Here is a 25,553-nt window from a genome sequence, read left to right as displayed (position 1 = left end):
AAGCTCAAGTAGAGAAATATATTTGTTAACTAATGTTGGGGAAATACAATTTTGAAATCTCCCAAAGAATAGAAAGGAAATAATTTTATTATTGAATAAGCATTAAACCAGAGAGTTGCTTATCACAGGCAATCTTACGAAGAGATTGCAAAACCAGAAAGAAATCTTGCTTTCTTATTATGTATAGCCACGTTGGATAGGTTTTGCAATTCGAAGTTAGGTGACAGCTAAAGTTTGGCCTATTTTCTCACTGGAAACTGGGAGACAGAGCACTATCTTTTTAAATGATGTGCATTTCAAAGAGATGGCTCTCCAGGCATTGAGAAAATATTCTGTTATAAAGCCTATTTAGTCATTAAAAGGATTTGCATACATTTTAAAAGGACAGAGAAAGACATCTTGAAAGTGATGGGAAAGGAAGTCTCTTGTTTACAACAGATAATTAAGCCTGTTATTTTTAATTTGTATTTACCCTTAGATTAAGTATTCAATTAATCTATGCTACCTTACCCTCTTTACAACATATACTGAATTCAGCTACAGCAAGTTACAGCGAGTCATATCAATTTTGTTTTGTTTTCCAAAGATGTATGGCAAGTTTTCTTTTATTGCAATGTAAATGCAAAAATTTTAAAAGTATTTTAATGAAAATTTTATCTTCATTTACTTTATGACATTTAAGTGGAGTACTTTGAAAATACTTCAAGCATTGCTGTAAGGAACTCATTGAAATAAAGAGTAGCAAGAAAATCACCAAATAGGCCGGGTGCAGTGGCTCATATATTCAGTATATGATAAGTTCCTCAAATCAGTGGGGGAAATAGGTCATGTATTGTACTGACTAACCAGCTGATTAACTTTTTGAAAAGTTATTTCTATATACAAGAAATCAAATCCTTATTAGTACAGTTAGATTATTTAAAATGGTTCTACCCACCATTAGTTAAGGTTGTAGGCATATCAGAAACTGCTACTGGTGTAGGGGCCAAGAGAAAACCTCCCTTTTGCCCTCTGAAAGTTTACTGAAAATCAACTGATAAGAGAATATTAATAAGAGAAAAGGCATACAAATTTATTAAGGTACAGGGCTGGGGACCACAGAATAATTACCTCAACCCCCTAGTGGGGTACAGAAGCTTATATACCCTTTCTCAGAGGCAAAAGAGAAGATGGGTAATGTAGACAATTCTTTGAGGAACAGTAAATGATTATTAGGGAGAAGGAATGGACCAAGGAGAAAGAAATTAACTTGTAAATGATTCTCTTTGGAATCTGAATGAGCTCAAGAGGCCAGCTTTGTCTTGTGGGAAAGTCCATCTAGGTATGGTTGCATTCTTCAGTCTTCTTTTCTGCAGTAGATAATGAGGTAACCGAAGGCAATTGTGCTTCTTTTGGTAAGAAGCTTTCTTGGTCATATCAGGAAATTTCAGAGAAAGTCCCTCCCTGGAAGAGAAGCAAGACAAAGTTAGAGGGACCTTGATTCTTAGACTTGTTTCTGAGAACCTTAAATTTTCAAAAGCACCCAGGATTACCAAGCTCGATATCTGGGGGGATAATTCTCCACTCCAAACACTGGAAATGAAAATAAGTAGAAGATAACTTAGCAATATACCTGAACGATCTTTAAATTCTATATGAGTCTATCTTGTATTGCTAGGAATTTAGCATATGGAGTATATTTCCATGATATATTAAGGAGAAAAATGCCACAAAATAGCATAGTTCCACACAAATAATGTTAAAGAAAATGTATATATGTAGAGATAATATTTTATTCTTTTTGCTTTATGTATCTTCTATAATGTTAACATTTTTGTTATGAGGCAGGAATCATGTTAAATGAAAAAAGGAAGAAAAACAGCCTAGGTCTTAAGGATTAAAAAGGACTGAAGGAGAACAAAAGGGAGTAGTGCACAGCAGGCCTGTTTCCCTTTTAGGTCCCCTCCCCCGACGCGGAGGGACTTCCCGCCAAAGCTCTTCCGGTTTTCAGTCTGGTCCGCAGGGTTTACCCATAAAAGAAAGCTGCCATCACAGGCAGCAGATCTTTGTTCTCTGATCACTTGATAATGTCAGGACGCGGCAAAGGAGGTAAGGGTCTGGGGAAAGGGGGTGCCAAGCGCCATCGCAAAGTGCTGCGCGACAACATCCAGGGTATCACCAAGCCAGCCATCCGGCGCCTTGCTCGCCGCGGCGGCGTGAAGCGCATCTCCGGCCTCATCTATGAGGAGACCCGCGGGGTGCTGAAGGTGTTCCTGGAGAACGTGATTCGGGACGCAGTCACCTACACCGAGCACGCCAAGCGCAAGACGGTCACCGCCATGGACGTGGTCTATGCGCTGAAGCGCCAGGGCCGCACCCTTTATGGCTTCGGCGGCTAAACTGCATTTTGAAGCCCTGTCCTTCTCTAAAAAGGCCCTTTTTAGGGCCCCTAAGCTTTCAACAAAAGAGTCGAAATGACAGCAAAGTGAGTCTCTTAATAGAGTCCTTCTCAGTGAGTTCTCTTATCCTGTTTTAAAAGATTAACTCGGGATGTCGAAAGTGGGCTGATGACTACAGATGGCCCTGGGCCGAGATTTCCCAAGGCCAGAAGAGCCTCTGCTGGCCAGTAACTTCTGGCGGCTGCTTGGAAATTGCCTGCAGCCGGTTTACCGCTCGGATTAGTTTAGAAAGCCAAGGGGTCTGGGGCCTAAAAAAGGGCGGGCTAGAACTTCCCTCTGGCCCTTCAAATACGTCTGGGGAGAGATGAGGGGTTTGATAGGGCTCCATTAAATGCTGGAGCCTCCAGGAAAGCTTAGTGGTGGCTGGTTTAAGAAGACGTGGGTGGCACAGAGCTCTGCATGTGGGGAGCAGACCATACTTTTACTACTGTAGAAGACAGCTGGGTAGTCTTAAGAGTCTTAGTAATAATATTCCTTTATATGTTTGCCTTCTGATACGATTTTTAAATACTGAAATATATCAAGTATACAAAATGCGCTGGTGACCACACCACTTATTCAACAAGTGCAGTTAAAATCCTCATGTCCCTTCTCAGTAGCACAGCCCTCCCTTTTTCCTATCCTAGAATTAACTAATATTCTAGGATAAACTGATATTCTGAATTTGGTGTTTACTGTTCCTACGCGTTTTATTTTTAACTTTAGATGCACATACCCCTAATCTGTTTTAAACGTCTTCATGAATTTTTACATTTGCTCTTGAAATATATCCGTGTTGAAATGTGCAGTTCTACGTTATTTTCACCATTAATCTAGTTTTCTAATGTGTCAGTAAATACTTTATTCATTTCTGTTGATTTTTTTTTTCCTCATTACAAAACAGCACTGTACACACCTGTGCATTTTCTGGTTACATGAAAGTGGAATTATTTGGTAAAAGTATGTGCATATTCAACATGAGTAAAAATGAACAATTTGCTTTCCAGGATAGTATTTTAAAATTTACACTCCCATATTCCACCAGCAGTGCTTCAGAATTATTGTTTATCAGCATTTCCTAATGTCAGATTGGAGTTTTTTCAATGAGATTTTTGGCTATTTGGAGATTTTCCCCCTTTTCTGGGAATAGTCTATTCAGATTCTCTACAGTTTTTATTTTATGAGTTTTGATTTATAAATATTTATATATTTGAGTTTGAACTTTGTCAGTATGTGACAAATATATTCTGTCACCTTGTGGGTTCGTTTTTAACTGTTCGTGATATCTTTGGATGTACAGAATTTTAATAATGTTGGATTTATATTTTTTATAGTTTTTGAATGCTGCCTTTTCATAAAGGAGTTATCTGCCTTCCACTTTCCCCAGGAGCTGCAGGCATCAATCTGGGGAGGAAAAGAAAAGTATTTAGGCTGCTTATCTCCTGATTTGGCTTGAAGTGGATAGTAAGGCTTTTCTGAAATAGCTCTAAGAGTAGCTTTAAGAGTGAGCTAAGGGAAGACCTCACAAAAGATTGACCTTACTCTCTAAATAAGCAATGATTAACAATACCTAAAATTTTCAAAGTATTACAAAAGGGACAAAACAAAGAGTGAAAGAGGAAAGTAATTCCTAAGATACAATGAAAGTTTGTTGAAAAGTGTGTTAAATGCTTTACATGGATTATCTCATATCTCATATTTTTATGATAGATTTTACTACTCTTATTTTAAAATGGCAAAATAGAGGCCAAATCAAATAACCAATTCACAAATGTTAGAGTCTGTGACCCAAACTTGTAATTTTTAAATTTTTATTCTTCCAGGAGCATAAATTCAAATTGCGCTGAACATACACTCACTCAAACCTGTAATATTCTTAATCACATTCTCTTAGTAGATAGAGAAGCCATCACAGAGAGTAGTAGTGGTGCTAGTCCTATAATGGAGAATTTGGGGAAATGTGTCAGGACAGGTACAAAACCTGCCTGTCACTTATCCCAATAGGAATGAATTATTTTCATGTGTCAGTTTGCGGGCCTACCTGAGAAAGTCGTTTTCATTTTGTGTCTATATAGTTATGTTATTGTTAAAGAAGTCTGCAGCAATGTAACATGTCCTTCCCTGTCATTTTTCATGTTCCAAGCCCAATGGATTAAACACTCCCTTAGGAAAAACTGTAGTAAGTGGTGTCGCCAGAAGGAATTGTAATCCTTTGCATAGTGCCCTAGTGGGTTTTAGGTCAACTTCTGCTCACTGAGTGTCTTATGGTATAGCACTAGCCATGCATGGAGTTTGAGCACTTACAATGTGGCATGTGACTGAGGGAGTGTTTAATTATATTTTAATTAGTTTACATTTAAAAACTGGTGCTGGATTCAATTAGATAACATCCAAGTATGCTTGGAACACCTTAGGGACATGAATCAGAATCTTCTTATTCTACTTACAGATGAAGAATTCCCCATGAAAATTTATTTTGATATACTGTAAAAGTGTAAAATACCCACCAGATTTTGAAGATTTGAAATGAAAAAAGAATGCAAGATATTTAATACATTCTGTATTGACTATATGCTGAAACTATATTTTTGATACATTCTGTCAAATAGGATACATTATTAAAATTAATTGTAACTTTATTTTTTTTGGAAACGAAGTCTCGACCCTCTTGTCCCCCAGGTTGGAGTGCAATGGCGCCATCACAGCTCACTGCAACCTCTGCCTCCCGGGTTCAAGAGATTCTCCTGCCTCAGCCTCCTGAGTAGCTGGGAATACAGATGCATACCCACCCGGCTAATTTTTTGTATTTTAAGTAGAGATGGGGTTTCACCAGTTGAACAGGCTGGTCTTGAACTCCTGACCTCAGGTGATCCACCCACCTCGGCCTCCCAAAGTGCTGGGATTACAGGCATGAGCCACTGCGCCTGATTTTTTTTAACTTTTAAAAATGGTTACTGGAAAGATAAGATGTACATGTATGACATGTATTATATTCCCTCCCCCCACCCGCTTTTTTTTTTTTTGAGATGGAGTCTCGCTCTGTTGCCCAGGTTCGAGTGCAGTGCCATGATCTTGGTTCACTGCAACCTCTGCCTCCCAGGTTCAAGTCATTCTCCTGCCTCATCCTTCCAAGCAGCTGGGACTACAGGTGTCCCATTAGTCGAAACCATGCCCGACTAATTTTTGTATTTTTAGTAGAGATGGAGTTTCACCATACTGGCCAGGCTGGTCTCGAACTCCTGACCTTGTGATCCACCCACCTCAGCCTCCCAAAGTCCTGGGATTACAGGCATGAGCCATCGTACCTGGCCATATTATATTTCTATTTGAGTAGTGTCTTAAGAGTAACAAACTGGCTTTCAGACACTTATAATAGGACAGAAAAATCCTAGTTCAAGAAAGAATGAAAAAGTAGGAGAAACCAAATGAACAACAAATTTCCCAGGCTGGGCACGGTGGCTCACCCACCCGGTTCACGCCAGCACTTTGGGAGGCCAAGGTGGGTGGATCACCTGACATCAGGAGTTCAAGACCAGCCTGGCCAACATGGTGAAACCACGTCTCTACTAAAAATACAAAAACTAGCCGGGCGTGGTCACGGGCGCCTGTAATCCCAGCTATTCAGGAGGCTAAGGCAGGAGAATTGCTTGAACCCAGGAGACAGAGGTTGCATTGAGCCGACACAGTGCCACTGCACTGCAGCCTCGGTGACAGTGAGACTGTCTCAAAAAAAAAAAAAATTTCTTTCCTTTCCTTCACGTATATTCCTGAAGACAGAGATAAGGTCTTCTCCCAGCTGTACTTATACCTCAGGTAATATCAAGAAAGCAGTGACATGATATATTACACTTCATGGGCATAGAGTTGTGACATTTACTCCTTTGTATTAAGGACTTGAAGAATTACTAAGTTTTTCCAGCTCATCTAAGGTAGAAAGCCATGCCATTTTCTTAGGTCCATTGACCTCTTTACTTCCAACTTCTAGGTTCAGATATTAGATAACAACACAGACCAAACATATGATTGCCAAGTCCCTAACCACAGTTAAATAAACCTCCACTTTTCAATCCCAGAGCTACTCTCAGTTTCCCAAAGGATGGGAAAATCTGAAGCAGGCAATTATTCTGTGCAAGTGTTCTTCAGGAGGCTGTAACAATTGCTAGATTAAATTGCTGTGGTCCAGAATCACACAGCAATTATTGTAAAGCACTGAACTACTCTTTAAAAAAAAAAAAAAATTTATGAGACAGGAGACAATTTAGCACTTTCAACTTTTTAACAATCTAAGAGAGATTATGAAATACACAAATGAATAAAAGAGCCCTATTTTTGTTTCAAATTAAGTCAAATTAATACACATGACTAATGAGAAAATAAATGACAAAGAAGTATACGGTATAATGGGAACAAACAAGAGCATAATGGAATCTTGTTCTGATTCTAACGATCTGAGCAAATTAAGCTTTGCATCCATGTAGCTATTTGTGAAATACCATTGATCTGAACTTTTTGATTCCTTCCAGCTGTTAAACTCTGTGCTATCAACCGGGCGTGGCTGCTCACGCCTGTAATCCTAGCATTTTGGGAGGCCGAGGCGGGTATGGATAGCCTGAGGTCAGGAGTTCGAGACCAGCCTGGCCAACATGTTGAAACCCCCATCTCTACTAAAAATACAAAATGTAGCCAGGCGTGGTGGCAGGCGCCTGTAATACCAGCCATTTGGGAAACTGAGGCAAGAGAATCGCTTGAACCTGGGAGGGGGAGGGTTGCAGTGAGCCAAGATCTCGCCATTGGACTCAGCCTGGGCAACAGAGCTAGACTCCGTCTCCGGGGGCGGGGGGCGGGGGGGAATCTGTGCTATAGAGAGAAATAAAATGAGACCATTTTGAAGGGAGTGAGAAAAGGGGTGAGGGTGAAAGCAGGAGAAAGTTATGGCCACTTCCACCCAGTATTTCTATTAAAACACAAATGCACTTCCAGAATTTTGTAAACAGCAAACAGGACTGAAAGTAAATTTTATAAAATCAAGATGATATGTCCATTTGCAAAAACAGTTTTTGCAAGTCTAAAGGTAATAACAGCAGATAACTTCAGAATAAAAATTTTAGTCTGTAAAGAGTAGTCAGGTATACCTGAAGGTAGAATTCATTGGCATAGTGTATCTTAGTTTGTTTTTAAATTTTATTTGCGACAGAGTCTCGCTCTGTTGCCCAGGCTGGAGTGCAGTCAGGTGATCGCGGCTCACTGCAACCTTTGTCTCCTGGGTTCCAGCAATTCTCCTGCCTCAGCTTCCCCAGTAGCTGGGACTACAGGCACACGCCACCACGCCCAGCTAATTTTTGTATTGTTAGTAGAGACGGGGTTTCACTATGTTAGCCATGCTGCTTTCGAATTCCTGACTTCAAGTGATTGCCTCCTATATAGGTATAGATATAGATCAGTGCCTTCTATATAGGTAAACAATAAATATAATTATTTGTTGATACATTTCTTAGAATATTAATGTAACCCCAAAATTGCTGATAGGATAAATAAGACTTAGATGAACAGTAAACATATGCTTTGCATGTATTTAAAGTTTTCCAATATGACCTTGCTAATCTCCAAATGCTCAAGGGCGGGCAATATCCCCAAAGACTAGAACATGGCCAAATATGTTTTAAATATATATAGAGACACATATACATTAAAAATTTCCCTGTGAAACTGGCCTGCATTTCTAAATCACAAATTTAGCCAGGTAACAACCTAGCTTAAAATTCGTGGGCCCTTTCTTTCACTTGGTTCTTCCAAAAAAGTTCCACACTGCTTATCACCGGCATAGCCATTCTAGCCTCCAGTTACACAATAAAACCCACCTAACTCTGCTCAGACCCTGTGCTGCTGGGGAAGTTTCCTTCTCCTCTACTCCAACTTCTTGCTTCGGGGCGAACTGTCTCTAGTCTCAGTCTGTTGTTTCCCCCTCTGGATCCAGTTGCTTTTCCTTTTCCTTTTCAATAAGCTTTGTCAAAAGGAAAAATTACTGATTGAACCAATTGACGCTGAACATGCCTTAAAAACTAGTAAACTATTCAAAAATCTCCGCGATGATCTCACGTTCCGTTTCTTCACTCATGAGAGGTGGAAACAGGGGGTGAGACGGAAGCATGCAAGGCAGAGCTGGGTACAGCCTAGAAGGGGTTAAATAAGGTAACTGCTACCAGCGAAAGCCATACGTACTGGTTGGTAGGCCATTGGGAACCAAATTTACAAATACATAAACTCAAGTTAGAACTCCTTTAAATGGTGGAAAGTACACGTGACAATAGGCTTTCAGCAAGTTCTAACAGGAAGTCACAGCACTCGACACAACGGAAGTATCCATTTTCGCGCCAAGAGCCAGGAAGCACTTTCTGTTAACGCAAGTTTCCTGCATATCCTTAATTTTTTAGGCGCCATATTCCTTGCTCAGTACTAACAAAGTGCATGTGGCTTCTCTTTAGCCTGTACTCGATTACAAGCACTGTACGCGTTACTCAGTGTAATGAGATCATAATAACCCCTTTAAAAAGATCACCATTATTTAAACCTGGATTAGGAACACGTGTTTGCAGCTCTAATACCGACAATTTAAGTGGCTCTTAAAAGAGCCTTTGGGGTTGGGCTTTAAGACGCTTACTTGGCAGGTTTACTTAGCGCTGGTGTACTTGGTGACGGCCTTGGTGCCCTCGGACACGGCGTGCTTGGCCAACTCCCCGGGCAGCAGCAGGCGCACGGCCGTCTGGATCTCCCTGGAGGTGATGGTCGAGCGCTTGTTGTAATGCGCCAGGCGGGAAGCCTCACCCGCAATGCGCTCGAAGATGTCGTTGACGAAGGAGTTCATGATTCCCATGGCCTTAGAGGAGATGCCGGTGTCGGGGTGGACCTGCTTCAGCACCTTGTACACGTACACGGAGTAGCTCTCCTTGCGGCTGCGCTTGCGCTTCTTGCCGTCTTTCTTCTGGGCCTTGGTCACTGCCTTCTTCGAGCCCTTCTTGGGCGCAGGAGCGGACTTCGCTGGCTCCGGCATGTTGAGGGCGAACTACGAGTCCAGGCGGACTAACAGCAGACCGAGAAAACGGGAAGTAATGGGAGCAAGGCACCAGGAGTCGTTTTTATATAGACCCTCTCATGCAAATAAGGGGAAGAGTTAAAGTCCTGTATCTGATTGGTGGTTATTCAGGGTGACGTCAGAGGTTAGGTATACCTAATCAACCCAATCAGCAAATCCAAAAGACGTACTTCCATTGGTTAAAATTAAGCTGCAACTCTAACCAATGACATATCTTCTTTTTCGCGCCCAATGGTGTTTATAAAAGGCGCTGCCTCTACTTTCGTTTTGTTGGCTACTTTAAGTAAGTTGTGACCAGTATGTCTGGACGTGGCAAGCAAGGCGGTAAAGCTCGCGCTAAGGCCAAGACCCGTTCTTCTCGGGCTGGGCTTCAGTTCCCTGTGGGCCGAGTGCACCGCCTACTACGTAAGGGCAATTATGCAGAGCGGGTTGGGGCCGGCGCGCCGGTGTACCTGGCTGCGGTGCTGGAGTACCTGACTGCTGAGATCCTGGAGCTGGCTGGCAATGCGGCCCGCGACAACAAGAAGACCCGCATCATCCCGCGTCACCTCCAGCTGGCTATCCGCAACGATGAAGAGCTCAACAAGCTGCTGGGCAAAGTCACCATCGCGCAGGGTGGTGTCTTGCCCAATATCCAGGCCGTGCTGCTGCCTAAGAAGACTGAGAGCCACCATAAGGCCAAATAAGGAGCGAGGTTGTGAAAACTGAAAAACAAAGGCTCTTTTCAGAGCCACTCTACACTGTCCTAGAGAAAGCTGGACACGGTCATGTTTGTTTCATTAAATCACATTGTAAAGCGTTTCTTTCCCGGTTGGGCTGGAGCAACTCTTTACAATGTTTCTAGATGTAACTTAATCCACTGGAAGGCAATGAAGACCCACAAGTTAGTGTAGGATACACCGGAGAAGCTTATTCAGCAGGGGTAATAAGTGAAATCAAACCTGCAAATCCCTGGAGTCTAATTACTAGTTCCAGAGTTTATGTTTGTTTTTGAGATGGAGTCTTTCCCTGTTGCCCAGGCTGGAGTGCAGTGGTGCAATCTCGGCTCACTGCAACCTCCACCTCCCAGGTTCAAGCGATTCTCCTGCCTGAGCCTCCCGAGTAGCTGGGATCATAGGCATGCACCACCATCCCCAGCTAATTTTTGTGTTTTTAGTAGAGACGGGATTCCACCATGCTGGCCTGGCTGCTCTTGAACTCCTGACCTCAGGTGATCCGCCCGTCTCGGCCTCCCAAAGTGCTGGGATTACAGGCGTGAGCCACCACGCCCAGCCTCCAGTGGAATAATTACATTACATTAATAGTGTTGTCAAACAGCCATAAAAATGGGATATACTCGCCACTCTTTAAAGGCAAATTTCGCAATTCTAAGTATTCTTGAAAAGCAAGAAAGGTCAGCCTGATTCTTAAGTGATCTAACTCTTAAGAGTGACTTTACCCAGGTGATGAAAGTCTAGTGACTCATTTGCATTACAATTTGATTCCGATGGGAGGAGAATATGGTATGCAGAATTTCCTGAATCCCATATTTGTAAATCCTTAGTCCCATTTCTTTGGAGCAGGTGTATTAATGCACTCTTTCAGTAACTCAGGATACAACATGGCTTTTTCTGTCTCGTTAATTTGTATTATCAAATTTATTACATCAGGATTGCTATTGCTTTTGATTGCTTGTCCACATTAATTTACCTACCCTAGGAAGCCCTATGAGTTTCCTTCCTCTCCACCGACCCCCAACTTGATATTACTTGCCTGCTTTTACTTCATAGCCTCAAGGCTTTCTGGCTATTTTCGCAAAATGCCAAACACATTTTCTGTCTTAAGGCCTTTGCGCTTTAAATTCCCTCTTCCCTGATAGCTACCTTTCTCACTTTTTCTCAATCTATGTAGGTCTCACAGAGTCAGACTCCATCTCAAAAACAACACCACAAAAAAACCACACAGAAGAGATATTTGGTGCCAACCACTTATGGCTACATATGCAATATGAATGTGCTTATTTAATTCTCACAACCTTTTGAGGTGAGTATTGTTTGGACTCTAATTTGGAAAAGAAAGTGTTGTGTTACTTATCTAATCAGATTCTCAATTAGTAGGAGAAAAAGCTATGTATACTCAGCCAGTATGCCTCTCAAGTTGCCCCCCACACTGGGCCAAAGGGGCTCTAGACCACCTTTTTTAACTCCTTTGTGGGTCACTGAGTGAGGATTGCCCTGGGGAAGGATGCAGCCTTGAGTGGGGAGGAGCTCTGTAGCTGAGGCAAATACTAAAGAAGCTCACAGCTGGTGCCTATCTGCTAACTGTGCTCTCTGCAGTTGGGCTGCAAGCCCTTCCTTGAAGGAGGATCTGGGCAGTGTATTTCCATGTCTATGACCTACATTAACATGAATATAAATATCAGTGTTAAGGTCGATGATAGTATCTGTGAGACTGACTTCAGCATGTATAAGTGCATAGCTGGTATTGCTCTTTGACGTTTTTTCTTTTTCTTTTTTCTTGTTTTTGAGATGGAGTTTTGCTCTTTTTGCCCAGGCTGGAGTGCAATGGCCTGATCTCGGTTCACTGCAATCTCCACCTCCCAGATTCAAGCGATTCTCCTGCTTCAGCCTCCCGAGTAGCTGGGATTACAGGCGTGTGCCACCACTCCCGGCTAATTTTGTAATTTTAGTAGAGACGGGGTTTCACCATGTTGGTCAGGCTGGTCTGGAACTCCTGACCTCAGATGATCTGCCCGCCTTGGCCTCCCAAAGTGCCAGGATTACAGGCATGAGCCTGTAATTACTTTCATCAGGGAATGTGAGGGGGGGGGGTCTTTTCTTTTTAGAGAAATAAGAAAATGTGCAGACTTTCTAAAAATCTTTATTAGTTTGCTATACTCCTGTAAGAGTTTTAAATGCCTCAATCATTGCACATGGAAGGTGATAGAAAACAATTACAAAGGAAATGGGAGATTTTTCTACTGACTTTTCCTACTCCAGATTCAGCAAATCTCTTCACTTTTCCCGTTCTGAGAAATAATCCAGTTTAACCCCAAACTGAAGAAGCTTCAGAATGAATACTTGCGGCTCAAAGGAGAGGAGAGGGAACCTTTAAAAAAAAACATGGAATGAGTTTCTGTAGTATGGTGGTTACCACGTTTGCCTCACACGTGAAAAGTCCCTGGTTTGAAACCAGGTGGAAACACATTTACCAGGCGCAGTAGTTCATGCCTGTAATCCCAGCACAAAAACTTAGCCGGGTGTGGTGGCAGCTGCCTGTAGTCCCAGCTACTTGGAAGGCTGAGGCAGGAGAATCGCTTGAGCCCGGGAGACGGAGGTTGCAGTGAGCTGAGATTGTGCCACTGCACTCCAGCCTGGGCGACAGAGTGAGACTCCAATCTCAAAAACAACAACAACAAAAAATCACATAGAAGAGATATTTGGTGCCAACCACTTATGGGCTACATATGCAGTATGAATGTGCTTATTTAATTCTCACAACCTTTTGAGATGGGTATTGTTTGGACTCTAATTTGGAAAAGAAAGTGTAGTGTTACTTATCCAATCAGATTCTCAATTAGGAGAGAAAGCTATATATCAGAATATTATCTACTCAACATGGAACACACACATAACTGCCTTTTCTTAACTATCTGGTCTCATGTGCTTTATTTAGTCTAAGGTATATAGAAACTTGGGTAAGAATTGTTAAAGGGAGATGTTGAAAGGTCTGTCAGAAGAGTATCATGATCGTATTTGAATTAATAGATACCGAATGAGAAAGAATAAAACTAGACTTAATTATTCACACAGTGTTTACAATAGTTTAAAGTGAATAGCCAAAGATTCCTGAAAATGGGAATCACACTTATATACTTTTTAAAAATATATTTTTAAGACGCATACAATTTTAAAAATGCATACATACATGCTTTTCCTCAGTTCCACCCTTCCCCTTCATCTTCATACCTATTACAGATGGAGTCGTTGTCATGCATTCCTTGTAAGGAATAATTCTGATAAAATCAAAATAGTAAAGTCACATCTAAAAATATGTGAAGGTTTATACCCCAGAGGAGCTGCATGATTTAAATAATTAACAATGACAAAATCTGAGAAATACATGTGATTATGGATAATGAAGGGTGCTTAACTAAGGACAAAATAATGTAATTTTATATCAGGCTAACTATTGACATGGCTTCACTTACCTGGGAAGCTAGATTCTGTGTGAAATAGTAAACACCTGGGAGGAATATTGATTGTTTACAAGGCTGACTGATACCTGGACTCAGAACTGGCCATCAGTAAATCAACTTGAGATCGCAAATATTCCTTGGAATCACACAAAGGAAAATACCAAAAAAAAAAAACAAAAAGGAGATAAAATTGCTGGTGTACATTGATATTGCTTGACTTATTAAAGGCTAACTTTATTCACAACAGAATTGCTACACTTTTTTCTATTTACAGCAAAATTGCTATTTTTGAAGAAACCAGTGCATTTTGTAATTTGCTTGAAGCTATAAGATTTTATAAAATTGTCAGACTAGAATTAGAAAGTATATTCAGGGATTGGCCTGTCTGATTCTATCTGGTACTCCTGTAGCTTTGTACTTGCTATTTCCTAGGCCCAGAGTGTCTGTCCTACCAACCTCTCCTTGGGTAACTCCTATTCATTCTTCAATTTTCATAATATGGCACCTCCTCAATGAGGTATTCTCTTATTCCTAGTTCACATTATGCCTTCTGGGTTTACCAGATCAGGTTTTTTTTTGTTTTTTTTGTTTGTTTGTTTTTGAGATGGAGTCTTGCTCAGTAGTCCAGGCTGGAGTGCAGTGGTGCGATCTTGGCTCACTGCCTCCTCTGCTTCCTGGGTTCAAGTGATTCTCCTACCTCAGTCTCCCAAGTAGCTGGGATTACAGGCACGTGCCACCATGCCCTGCTAATTTTTTTGCATTTTTTGTACAGATGGGGTTTCACCATGTTAGCCAGGACAGTCTCGATCTCCTGACCTGGTGACCTGCCCGCCTCAGCCTCCCAAAGTGCTGAGATTACAGGCGTGATCCTCCGTGCCCAGCCCAGATCAGGTTTTTAAACTCCGTATCATCATCGCTTCTCAGCCTTTTGACTAAGATCAAGTGTTTTCAGCCTTTTGGCTAAGATCATCATTCTTATCGGTTTAAACTCTGTATCAATGACTATATTTTGAAAGTAAATATCTTATTTGTATTTTCATTTAATATCTGTAAACACAGCAGCATATAAGCTAAAAGAGGTCAATATGTCAGCCATCAGGAAAAAGATGAGTCACTCAAATTGGGTACTTTGGGCTGGATGCAGTGACTCATGCCTGTAACCCTAACACTTTGGGAGGCCGAGGCAGGCAGATCACTTGAGGTCCAGAGTTTGAGGCCAGCTTGGCCAACAAGGTGAAACCCCATCTCTACTAAAAATACAAAATAATTAGCCAGGCGTGGTCGTGGGCACCTGTAATCCCAGCTACTCAGGAGGCTGAGGCAGGATCTTGAACCCGCGAGGCGGAGGTTGCAGTGAGCTGAGATTGCACCACTGCACTCCAGCCTGGGTGACAGAGCGAGACTCTGTCCCAAAAAACAAACAACAACAACAACGAAAAAGACCAACTGGGTGCTTTGAAGATTGACAAAGAAGTGAGCAAGGTGTTAGGAAGCCACAAGAGATAGTGCAGTATTTTGAAGCTAATACCATATATAAGTAATTACCACACCTAGGCCCAAGGGGCAATGGGAGGAAAGAAAATCTGGAAACAGAAAGAACTCCTTCCTCTCTCTGACATATTTTTACTTTTCATCAGCCAAATTCGACCAGAAGCCAAAAGGCAAGGATCAAATTCATGTATAGATCAACCTCCTAGGAACACAGGATGAAAGAAGGGGACAGTGAATCTAAGCTGGCAAAAGTAAATATCTAGCACAGTCCATCCCTTTTGTCCTTTGGCATGTACTATCCTTTTCTCAAGTGAAAAGTCTGCATTGCATTCCAACCTGGAATTTGTGAAATCACAGTCAGCTCATGGGGGTGATGCCAGTTTGTTCATAATCCTACTTTAAAACTAAAATGTTAGTTGTCACCTTCCTAGAATGTACTGGGATAAAAAGTGAGAAGTACTTAGTTAACATAATACAAGCTGTTACGAACCTTGCTTCTGTAGCTGATCATGAGGCTTAGGTTAGTAATCACAGCTTTCTTCTAAAATTCATTTCTTAGGCCAGGTGTGGTGGCTCGTGCCTGTAATCCCAGCACTTTGGTAGGCCGAGGGGAGCAGATCACTTGAGCCCAGGAGTTCAACATGAGACTGGGCAAAATGGCAAGATTCTGACTCTACAGAAAATACAAAAAATTAGCCAGGCATAGTGGTGCATGCCTGTACTCCCAACTATTGGGGAGGCTGAGGTGGGAGAATCACCTGAGCCCGGGAGGTTGAGACTATAGTGAGCCATGATCATGCCACTACACTCCAGCCTGGGCACCAGCCTGGGCAATGAAATGAGACCCTATCTCAAAAATAAATAAATAAAAATAAAATTCATTTCTTGTTATCCTGACTTCCGTCAGCACATTGGCTGAATTCTTTACACAGTAGTATAAAATATGCCTTTATTCCTGTGGGATCTGTGTCCTTGTGGTCTTTATCTCATTGTCACAATTTTTAATTGACCATAGCTTGTGGGCAAAAAACATTTAGAGACTTCTTTGTTTGTTTTTTGTTTTTTGTATTCTCTAACCTCCGTTGTACAGCAGACACCAAACTACCTCCTAGAAATTGGGAGCAATCACTCCAAGTAGAGGGACACTTTGCCCTGCATATCAGTTCAGTGATATGAAAAGACTAAAATGGCCAGAAGCAGTTTTCAGGTTTCAATTGATCTGAAAAGTGACAATGCTCTCTAGTGGAAACATTTATCCACTGGGCACAAAGACACCCATTCCCTCAGAGCTCAATCAAGGTCACAGGGATAGGATACAAATTGTCCAAATGGATCACTGAGTAATAATGAGAAGCGGCACTCACACCTCTACCTCTTGACTCCTAGACATGTGTATTCTGGATATAGAGAGATGGCTCTACATATTGGCCACTGTTTTAATACTTATTAATACTATCACATTGGCAATTAACTATCAACATAAGAATTTTGGGGAACACATTCAGACCATAGCAGTTTCTAAGAGGCGGGAGAAATCCAATGTATCAAATAGTGTTGAGAAATCATATACGTTGAGGACTAACATAGCCATTTCAACTAGTGAAATGTAATAGATCAGTTTAAGTGGAATGTTGGAGAAGAAAGCAAAATGAAGGAGCGTAATAAAGAAATGAGATGAAAGAAATAAAATAGGGGTTTGATGACACTTTGAGGCTATATAATGAAAGACATGGCTATAAACTGAAAGACAGCACTATCAATAGCTGAAAGGAAAAGTGAAAGCAAGAGAACATTTCTTTCAGATGAAAGAAATAAAAGCTTTGAATGCTGAAATGAAAGATCCTATAGAGATCAAATAGAATCTTTTTTAATAATACAGGAGAAGAAGGAAAATATTGCTGAACTATTCCCTTGAAAGAAAGAGGGTTTTTAATTATTTATTACAGAAAGTTTAGAAATTCAGACGTAGAAGACTGCATGGCATTGGTAAAGGTAGAACTGGTAGGTTCAACTGTGCCAGCCTGTCTCTTATTCTTCTCAGAATCATTGTAGTGAATGTGTCAGATTAAATATTCAAAATGTCCTTTCAAAATAAGCACAAGGAAAGAGGCCTTTTTCTAGGCCTGTGACATCAAAGATACAGCTTTTCTCTCTCTTTATGGAGAAGCACATGCAGATCAACCCAATTTCCAAAAACATCCCAGCAGAAAATGCTGAAAAGCACTTTGATTCACAGCAGCTTTCTGAATGGGGTTGAGGAAGGCCCTAAGCAAAGGAAAAAGAGAGATCCAATTCAAGGAGACTTGAGACAGAGGCAGCTTGCATTCTCCTTCTTACTGGCTGCATTTTCTTTGATGGAGCTCATGTCTTTGATACTGAGAAAGCCCTTTGGTCTCTTCCCTGATCAAAAAAAATGAATGTTAGGGTCAGGCACAGTGGCTCACGCCTGTAATCCCAACACTTTGGGAGGCCGAGGCAGGTGGATCACGAGCTCAGGAGATCGAGATCATCCTGTCTAAAACAGTGAAAACCTGTCTCTACTAAAAACACAAAAAATTAGCCAGGCATGGTGGCATGCACCTGTAGTCCTAGCTGCTCGAGAGGCTGAGGCAGGAGAATCACTTGAACCCGGGAGGTGGAGGTTGCAGTGAGCCAAGATTGCGCCACTGCCCTCCAGCCTGGGTGACTAGACCCCGTCTCAAAAAAAAAAAAAAAAATTGTTAGGAAACAGGTAATTCTTCATTCAGTAAAGCTATTAGTAATTAGAATAGTTTTGTGTAATCCAGACAGAGGAAAGGAGATAAAGAAAATTTTAGGAAATTAAGCACGTTATTTTGGCTCTGCTGAGCTTTATTATGGATAGCTGCAGCGGTGGTTTTGAACTCCCTTCGTTTTTAAATTTCTTATTATTATTTTAGAGGCAGGATCTTGCTCTGTGGCCCAGGCTGCAGTGCAGAGGCACAATCATAGCCCACTGCAACCTCAAACTCCTGGGTTCACGTGATCCTCCTGCTTCAGCCTCCCTTGTAATGGAGACTACAGGCATGCACCTCTGTGCCTGGCTAAATTTTTTTTATTTTATTATAGAGACAGGATCTCACTATGTTGCCCAAACTTGATTCAAATTAATGGCCTCAAGCAATACTCCTGTCTTGACCTCCCAACCTTTCTTTAAATTATTACCAATGTTTTCCCATTAAAGGTCAAAAGGTAAGCCTGCTGAACTGGGCCAGACGCTGCTGGGTGAAGTTGCTTTCATATGGCTTTGGATTGTAATCTCTGCCCATCCATTCATTCATTCTACAGTCAAATTATATTGATAAAGAATCTACCAAATGGGGAACTCTAGTGATAGACTATTGAACAAAATAGAAACCTCCTCTTGGGGCATATTGGAGAAGGAGGAGGGAGGCTGACGTTAATCAAATAACTCTGGTATTATACATTACAAACTGATATAAGAGCACTAAAGGAAAAGTGAAAAATAATCAAGTGGCCGGGCATGGTGGCTCACGCCTGTAATCCCAGCACTTTGGGAGCGCGAAGCGGGTGGATCACTTGAGGTCAGGAGTTGGAGACCAACCTGGCCAACATGGTGAAACCCCGTCTCTACTAAAAATACAAAAATTAGCCCGGCGTGGTGGCTTACGCCTGTAAACCCAGCTACTCCGGAGGCTGAGACAGGAGAATGTCCTGAACCCGGGAGGTGGTGGTTGCAATGAGTCCAGATTGTGCCATTGCACTCCAGCCTGGGAGACAGAGCGAGACTCTGAGAAAAAAAAAAAAAGAAGAAAGAGGAAGAAAGAAAGAAAAGAAAGAAAGAGAGAGAGAGAAAGAAAGAAGGAGAGAAGGGGAGAAAGAGAAGGAAGGAAGGAAGGAAGGAAGAAAGGAAGGAGAGAAAGAAAAAGGAAAGAGAGTAAGAGAGAGGGAGGGAAGGAGGGAGGGAGGGAGAGAGGGAGGAAGGAAGGAAGGAAGGGAAGAAGGAAAAAAAAATCAAGGAACCATATGTTGCGTGGAGACGGGAGGTCAAGAAAAGCTTCCTTGATTTGAAAAGATTCCTTGAGTTGAAGCTGAAGCATTAAACAAATTTAACCAGGTAAAGAGAAGAGGCCGGGCGCGGTGGCTCACTCCTGTAATCCCAGCACTTTGGGAGGCCGAGGGGAACGGATCAGTTGAGTTCAGGAGTTTAAGACCAGAATGATTTTACAGAAAAAACATCATTTAGTATCAAGGGGAAAACACGACCAGGACCTTGACTCTAGAGGCTGCGTTCCTAAAACAGCAAGCGGGGCAGGAGGGAAGTCCCATAGAGCTTTGGAGCCACAGGAGAGGCACTCTCTTATCTCCCCCTTCTGGCAAACTAGGTATGAGAGGGAGAAAGAAGTTTCACTCTGGGGTGCGAGCGCCGCCGGACATTTCCTGACTGCTCAGGTGGGCAGGCTGAGTGCGGGAGCGCCTCAGGGGCTTCTCATAGGTGCCTGGGTCAGGACGAAGCTACATAGTTCTTCGTGACGAGAAACTCACTTCTGGCACCTGTCGGGATGCCAGATTCCATGCCAAGCCCCCAAAGATTCTTACTAGTTTGGCAAAAAATGGGATCCGCCAGGTCCACTTCAAAGCAGCGCCCTCTTCCTTTTGTTGCCAAAGATCTGAGGACCACACTGCTAAACTAAGCAAGAGACATGCGTGGGTTGGAGATAGAAGTGAGAGTAATAAGTTTACAAGCACAGTATTACCAATCCCAAAAAAGAACCACCACGCTGGGAAAAATCTGTATAATGAAAAATCTGTATAATTTGTGTTACCTTTGGCTTGTTTGCCATAAGCAAAATACTGGGGACAGGGAGTGGATAAGGAAGTAAACTGGGTAGGTGTGTAAATAAGGACGGAAGACAGTGCACCATTCTTTAGATGACAAAAATAGACCGTTCCTGAGAAATGAGCAAAGGAAGAACTGTCTAGGCAGCGGCCTCTGGTGGCGTGCCGTGATCGTATAGTGGTTAGTACTCTGCGTTGTGGCCGCAGCAACCTCGGTTCGAATCCGAGTCACGGCAGTATCTTGACGTTGTGTTTGCTCGCTTTTGCAACGTGCTGGAGTAGAGACAGTCTCAGAAAAACGCATGCAAAATTGAATTGACTCATGATCTAATCTGTACACAAAAAGCGCTAATTTTCATCATGGTGCCCCAACCAGTCAGCCAAGCAGAGACTGTCTGTGGTTGTCGCCTTGTCTTTCTTTTTTTCCCTCTCCAAAGTTTCTCTTCCCAACCCTACCCAAGCCCTACAGTTTTGTTGGCATTGGCTGTATGTAAAGAAACTGAGGTAATTTTTTTTTTTTTTAATAGAAAACTTTTACTTTCAAACACTGGTAGGCATGAGGAAAGGACTGTTCAAAAGGGGATCCAGGTTTGTTGTGGAGACCTTTCTTAAAACACAAAAGACAAATTATTAATCACGCGTTTCTAAGTATCCTAGCTGGGCCAATGCTGAGAAACTGTAACCTTTGATCGTCTGGAGAAAATTAAAGAAATTTGAGGAGGGGAAATAATGGCCCAGAAGAATAGCCCCCATTTCTAGCCCGTTCAGTTTCTAGAATGAGTTCTAAAGGGCAAGTACACTGTCGGGTGGGAATGGAGGAGAGTTGATCTGAGATAGGGAGGTGGCTGAAAGAAGTATTTGGTGCTACCTGGGACCAATAGGAGATGGCTAGAGGCAGGCAGATCCCCAGAGGAGCTTCCATGAGCCCAGTTCTAGTTAGTAGCACAGCACTCTGAGAACACATTAATGGCACTTCGTCCTTCCTGGCCCTGGTGGATGGCTAGTATTCAAACAGGTGTGGTGGCTCATGCCTATAATCCCAGCACTGTGGGAGGCTGAGGCAGGCAGATCACCTGAGGTCAGGAGTTCAAGACCAGCCTGGCCAACATGGTGAAACCCCGTCTCTACTAAAAACACAAAAATTAGCTGGGCCTAGTGGCATAGGCCTGTAGTCCCAGCTACTCAGAAGGCTGAGGCATGAGAATTGCCTGAACTCAGGCGACAGAGGTTGCAGTAAGCCAAGATCATACCACTGCACTCCAGCCTGAGTGACAGGGTGAGACTCTGTCAAAAAAAAAAAAAAAAAAAAAGAAAGAAAAAAGCATTGTCATACTTTTAGCAACTTACCAAAAATTTAAGAGATTTGTTCTTTCCTTCTTGGGGCTAAAATAGCCCCCGTTTATTCTCCAACTGTCCACTGACATGGATTCTGAAACTCAGAGATATTGTAATTAAGCTGAGCTGCCTTATAATGTCAGATATCATCTCTCCAACAGGTCAGGTTCTAGGCCTCTTCTCAGTAATTTAATAGCATTTACAGTGGTTATTCATGTTCACTTGTATCACACTCTACTTCAATTTTCTTTTTAGTCTATTTTATCTTGACTCAGTCTTATAAGAGTGAAGACAGGGACCAAGCATGTATTGACCCCAAAGGATCAGTTCTTGTCAATTACTTGCCACAAGTGAATGATAAAACTGCTAAAGCAATAAACATCTTGATGTGCAATTCTCCAGAACACATTTCCTCAGATCTTACTGGCCTGAGTAGCAGAAATCTATGGACTCTGACTCAGAGGCTACCTCTTAGTGAGAGAGCTAGGGTCCTAGATCTATCACAGAATAAAATTGTAGTGACAGGTGAGTAATAGGGATCAATAAAACCCATGCTGTATGATTTGCTCAGAAAGTAGAGAGCTTGCTTGGCGTGTACCATATGATACTCAGTGCAAAGCACATGTTTATCTTAGAGGTGTAAAGTTCTCTGGTTCACAATATTGTTTTCCAGTTTTGAGTGAGCGTTACTAGAAATCTGGTATTAAGTAAACGGGAATTGTGAGATTAAAAGCTTGCATTTTATGAATGCACTAATATTGGTATGGAAGTATCTTACACAATCTGCCAACCACATTTTCAGAAAGAAAACTGTCTTACTTTACCTATGGCATCCATGGTCTTGAAATTACTTTTTAACATTTCTATGTCTTATCATTCTCTTTTCTCAATGGAAGTTAATGAAAGTTACCACCTTCTAAAATTGTTCTAAAGATTTAAGGGTGTTAAATGCATGATAGCACTTTCTCAGTAAGGTACAAACAAACAAACAAAAAAATGATAAAATAAGCCATTTTTGGAGTTAAATAAATAAATATCATTGCTACTTAAGTAGTGGAAGGCCTTCATACAGTAGTAATATTGCAAAGACTTTTACCAGACTCAGCATCTATTTAACTTGACCACAATCCTCTGCTTCTTTGATGCCAATAAGGTAGTTCTAACAATAACAAGAAGAGTTTTGTCTGTCCTCAGGATTGAGGCTTATTTGAAGATTTGAGCAAGGCTTTTTATAAGGCAGATGTTGGCCAAAATGTTTGCTATGATAGGCCATAAGTTTAGGGAAGACACAGATGTTGTGGGAAAAGGTAGGTTCTAGAAAGGATAGCCCCAAAAGTTAGGGAATCAGGAAAAGAACTTTCCATCTAATGTCAGCAGAAATCCAGATGAAACACTTTAAACAGAGCTTTGGTAGTGCTAATTTCTCTCAAGGGTGCAGCAATCTATCTGTAGCCACACCACTCCAGCACCTACTTTATGTTGAAATGTCTGCTCATATCTTGGAAAGATTTCCAAAAGGAGAAACAAAGCGTTTTTCTTTTAGGGCTTTACACCATAGCAAGATTTATGAAACACGTGTCAGTGAGAAACAGAAGTCAGGGAATAAATAACTAAACTTAACAAAAAGCCTCAGCCACGAAAGCCAAAAATTTGTATATCCTGGCCTTGTGATTAGCTAGGTAGTGAGTAGAAGCTCATGACCCACAGTAAATAAATCAGAAGCAACACCAGGCTTGGTTAAAAAATAAAAACTCAACCTCAACCTAAGTTATTTCTCATCTTTTCAGGGTCTTGCATTTTGTGGATGCTTAATGAATGCATATGCAAAGCACCAGGCAGTTATTTAAATATTTCAGGATATTGGTTTCATCTGCTTTTCCCCATGCTAAGCTGCATTCAGCTAAACATTCCATGACTCCTTCTACATTCATCAAACCGACATAGAACCTGAGATAAAAGGTCACGCAACTCTGTGAGGCCCAAGTTAGAGGTTCCCACAGCATCCTGTGAGGGCTATCACATCGTACTCTACTTTGTTCTCTAATTCTCTGTATCATCCACGCAGTTTTACAATCTATGTGGGTCTAGAAATTGAGTCTGTTTTAACCCAGCAGGCAAATGAGCAGAACAAGACTATGACAGAAGCAAAGATATCTATCCAGCAGAACTCCCTGTTTACATCTAACTTATTGTTTCTAACAGCAGATCTCCTATCGAGACCAAAGCTCTCTTTGAAACAGAGGGTCTCAAAGTGCCTAGTTTGGATGAGTGGGAATCAGCGTGACCACAGATCTCCACGGCATCACTGTGTCCTCGTCTAGGCTCACTTTCTTGTGCCAGATTAGATAAAATAGAAGGAAGCATAATGGTTTTTCTCAATTGCAGTGAATTAGCTCAGAAGGTAGTGTGGTGGGTGCTATAACCCAGCAATAAAGAGATTGGTTTTCATATCCCTTGTATTTTTGTTTGTTGTTGGATTTTTTTAGTTGGTTTGTTTGTTTTGGGGTGTTTTTTGTTGTTGCTTTCGGCCAATTTTTAAAATTTTGCTTTTTTATCTCCCTGTAGAACATAAATTCAATAATGGAAGAAAATTTTGCTGTTTCATTCACTGTTTCCAGTGAATAAAATCTCCAATACCTGGAAAACTACCTGAAATGCAATACTCAACATTTGTGGACAAAATGAATGCACAGAGAAATAAATTTAAAATATGTTGTGATATCCAATATTTCCTGTAGGGGGAGATAGTCACCACGAAATAGAAATTTCACTCATTTCAATTTGAAATAAATTCTAAAACCCTGCATTGAATAAAAGTGTTTTTTTAAGTGTTGGAATTTCTGCTTTGTTGCTGGTTCAGAAACACAGATGTGCTTTCTTTGTCACAAAATTAAGTACACTTTTGGCACACTGATAATTTGACAAAAATGTTATAAATATGATATATCTGAACATATGCCCAAGAGGGGCCCTGTGGCTTAGCTGGTCAAAGCGCCTGTCTAGTAAACAGGAGATCCTGGGTTCGAATCCCAGCGGGGCCTTAGTTGTTCAATTTTATATTTTCAATAGTATGTTGCAAATACGTAAGTTGAAAATGCATTAAGGAATTTATAGGTTGTGAAATCTGTATTGAGCGATTAGCACAATTATGAAGAGTCCTTTGCCAGGTAACTGCATCACAATATGAAAGGGTTGGGATGAAGGAAAAAATGAATAAAGTTTCTGTTGGTAAAAAGCAATGGGTTTGCTGATGACAGGTAAGACTGGGGATGTATAAGTTGTACAAAAAAAAGTCTTGTGATACATAGTAGAGAGCAATATTTCAAATTCTGTCATAGACATTCAGTCTCCAGCCTCTTAACCTTGATAGCCATCATTTTCAGCACATGATAGATTTTGATTATCAGTGTCAGGCAAATAATTAATAAGCCATGGCATTTTGCTTGGAGTCTGATTCACTTTGATTTTTGAAAATAAGAGAGTAATGGTGAAATTTATTTTCTCACCATTTCGGTTTTGTATGACTCTAAGAATTGTCTTATTTGTACATCTAGGATCTAGGGACTCAATTATATATTGAGGAAATAAATCACAAATGAATGACTTTCCTGAATCTTAAGTGGCATTGCAGTTCATAAACTAAAGTGTACCCTCTGTAGCACTGGCTGACTCATTTGGTTTCTCAGTTTTATCTAAAGAGATTTCAAAGGTTATTATCAGAGTTCCACCAGAGTCATTGTCTTTTCACTGCTGTAAAAGTAGTCCTGCACTGTGCCTGAAATCGTTTATACTTCAGAGTAAATCTGATTCTGCTTTCTCATTTTATTCATAGCAGTTCTCTCCCACCTACTTTCAAAGGAATGTGAGCAAAAAAGATTGTCACAAGCCTCTGCTTCACTTCTCAGAAGACTGATATTTAAAGGATCCTGCAAATTGGATTGCTGCTATTGAAAAATTTGTAAACAATTGATTAAGCTATGTCTTCAAAGTTTAAGTATCTAAAAATACAAACTTGAATACTACAGTATTCTCTCCTTCTTGCAAACTAAATTCAATGAAGGCTGAAAATATCTGAAGATTTATATATTACATGTTATAGTGTTATTCTTGCTCTATGCTTACTAAAAGCGCAGAGAGGAACAAATATGTTCTCAGGTACATTTCAGTTAAGTGGCCCTAAACAACCTCTGTCTGAAATATTAAGTGGAACACACAAATCAGCTAT

General features: G+C 41.2%; 3 protein-coding genes and 2 non-coding genes across 5 annotated transcripts; 4 read left to right on the top strand and 1 right to left on the bottom strand.

Annotated features, from left to right (window-relative positions):
• Positions 1-1,051: 1,051 nt before the first annotated feature.
• On the bottom strand, positions 1,052-9,564 carry LOC105513906 (histone H2B type 1-K). Its single transcript, XM_011944949.1, has 2 exons — positions 9,076-9,564; positions 1,052-1,443 (listed from the first exon to the last, which is right to left on the bottom strand). The coding sequence occupies exon 1, from the start codon at positions 9,463-9,465 to the stop codon at positions 9,085-9,087; it is 381 nt and encodes a 126-aa protein (XP_011800339.1). The 5' UTR covers positions 9,466-9,564; the 3' UTR covers positions 1,052-1,443; positions 9,076-9,084.
• Positions 2,054-3,391, top strand: LOC105513905 (histone H4). Its single transcript, XM_011944948.1, has one exon. The coding sequence runs from the start codon at positions 2,067-2,069 to the stop codon at positions 2,376-2,378; it is 312 nt and encodes a 103-aa protein (XP_011800338.1). The 5' UTR covers positions 2,054-2,066; the 3' UTR covers positions 2,379-3,391.
• Positions 9,565-9,758: 194 nt separating the features above from the next.
• On the top strand, positions 9,759-10,245 carry LOC105513904 (histone H2A type 1-H). The gene has a single exon (XM_011944947.1). It carries the CDS (start codon positions 9,807-9,809, stop codon positions 10,191-10,193), a length of 387 nt encoding a protein of 128 aa, XP_011800337.1. The 5' UTR covers positions 9,759-9,806; the 3' UTR covers positions 10,194-10,245.
• Positions 10,246-20,157: 9,912 nt separating this feature from the next.
• On the top strand, positions 20,158-20,229 carry TRNAH-GUG. Its single transcript has one exon. It is a non-coding gene; the product is annotated as a tRNA-His (tRNA).
• A 4,066-nt stretch (positions 20,230-24,295) lies between these two features.
• Positions 24,296-24,369, top strand: TRNAT-AGU. Its single transcript has one exon. It is a non-coding gene; the product is annotated as a tRNA-Thr (tRNA).
• The last annotated feature ends 1,184 nt before the right edge of the window (positions 24,370-25,553 follow it).

Source organism: Colobus angolensis, unplaced genomic scaffold, assembly GCF_000951035.1.
Source record: "Colobus angolensis palliatus isolate OR3802 unplaced genomic scaffold, Cang.pa_1.0 Scaffold237, whole genome shotgun sequence".
Classification (NCBI taxonomy): Eukaryota; Metazoa; Chordata; class Mammalia; order Primates; family Cercopithecidae; genus Colobus; species Colobus angolensis.
Note: the sequence above shows the minus strand (reverse complement) of the source record. Positions and strands in the feature narration are given on the sequence as shown.

Excerpts from the sequence above, each read along its gene's own strand:
- LOC105513905 (XM_011944948.1), top strand. The coding sequence starts at position 2,067 with ATGTCAGGACGCGGCAAAGGAGGTAAGGGTCTGGGGAAAGGGGGTGCC.
- LOC105513906 (XM_011944949.1), bottom strand. The coding sequence starts at position 9,465 with ATGCCGGAGCCAGCGAAGTCCGCTCCTGCGCCCAAGAAGGGCTCGAAG.
- LOC105513904 (XM_011944947.1), top strand. The coding sequence starts at position 9,807 with ATGTCTGGACGTGGCAAGCAAGGCGGTAAAGCTCGCGCTAAGGCCAAG.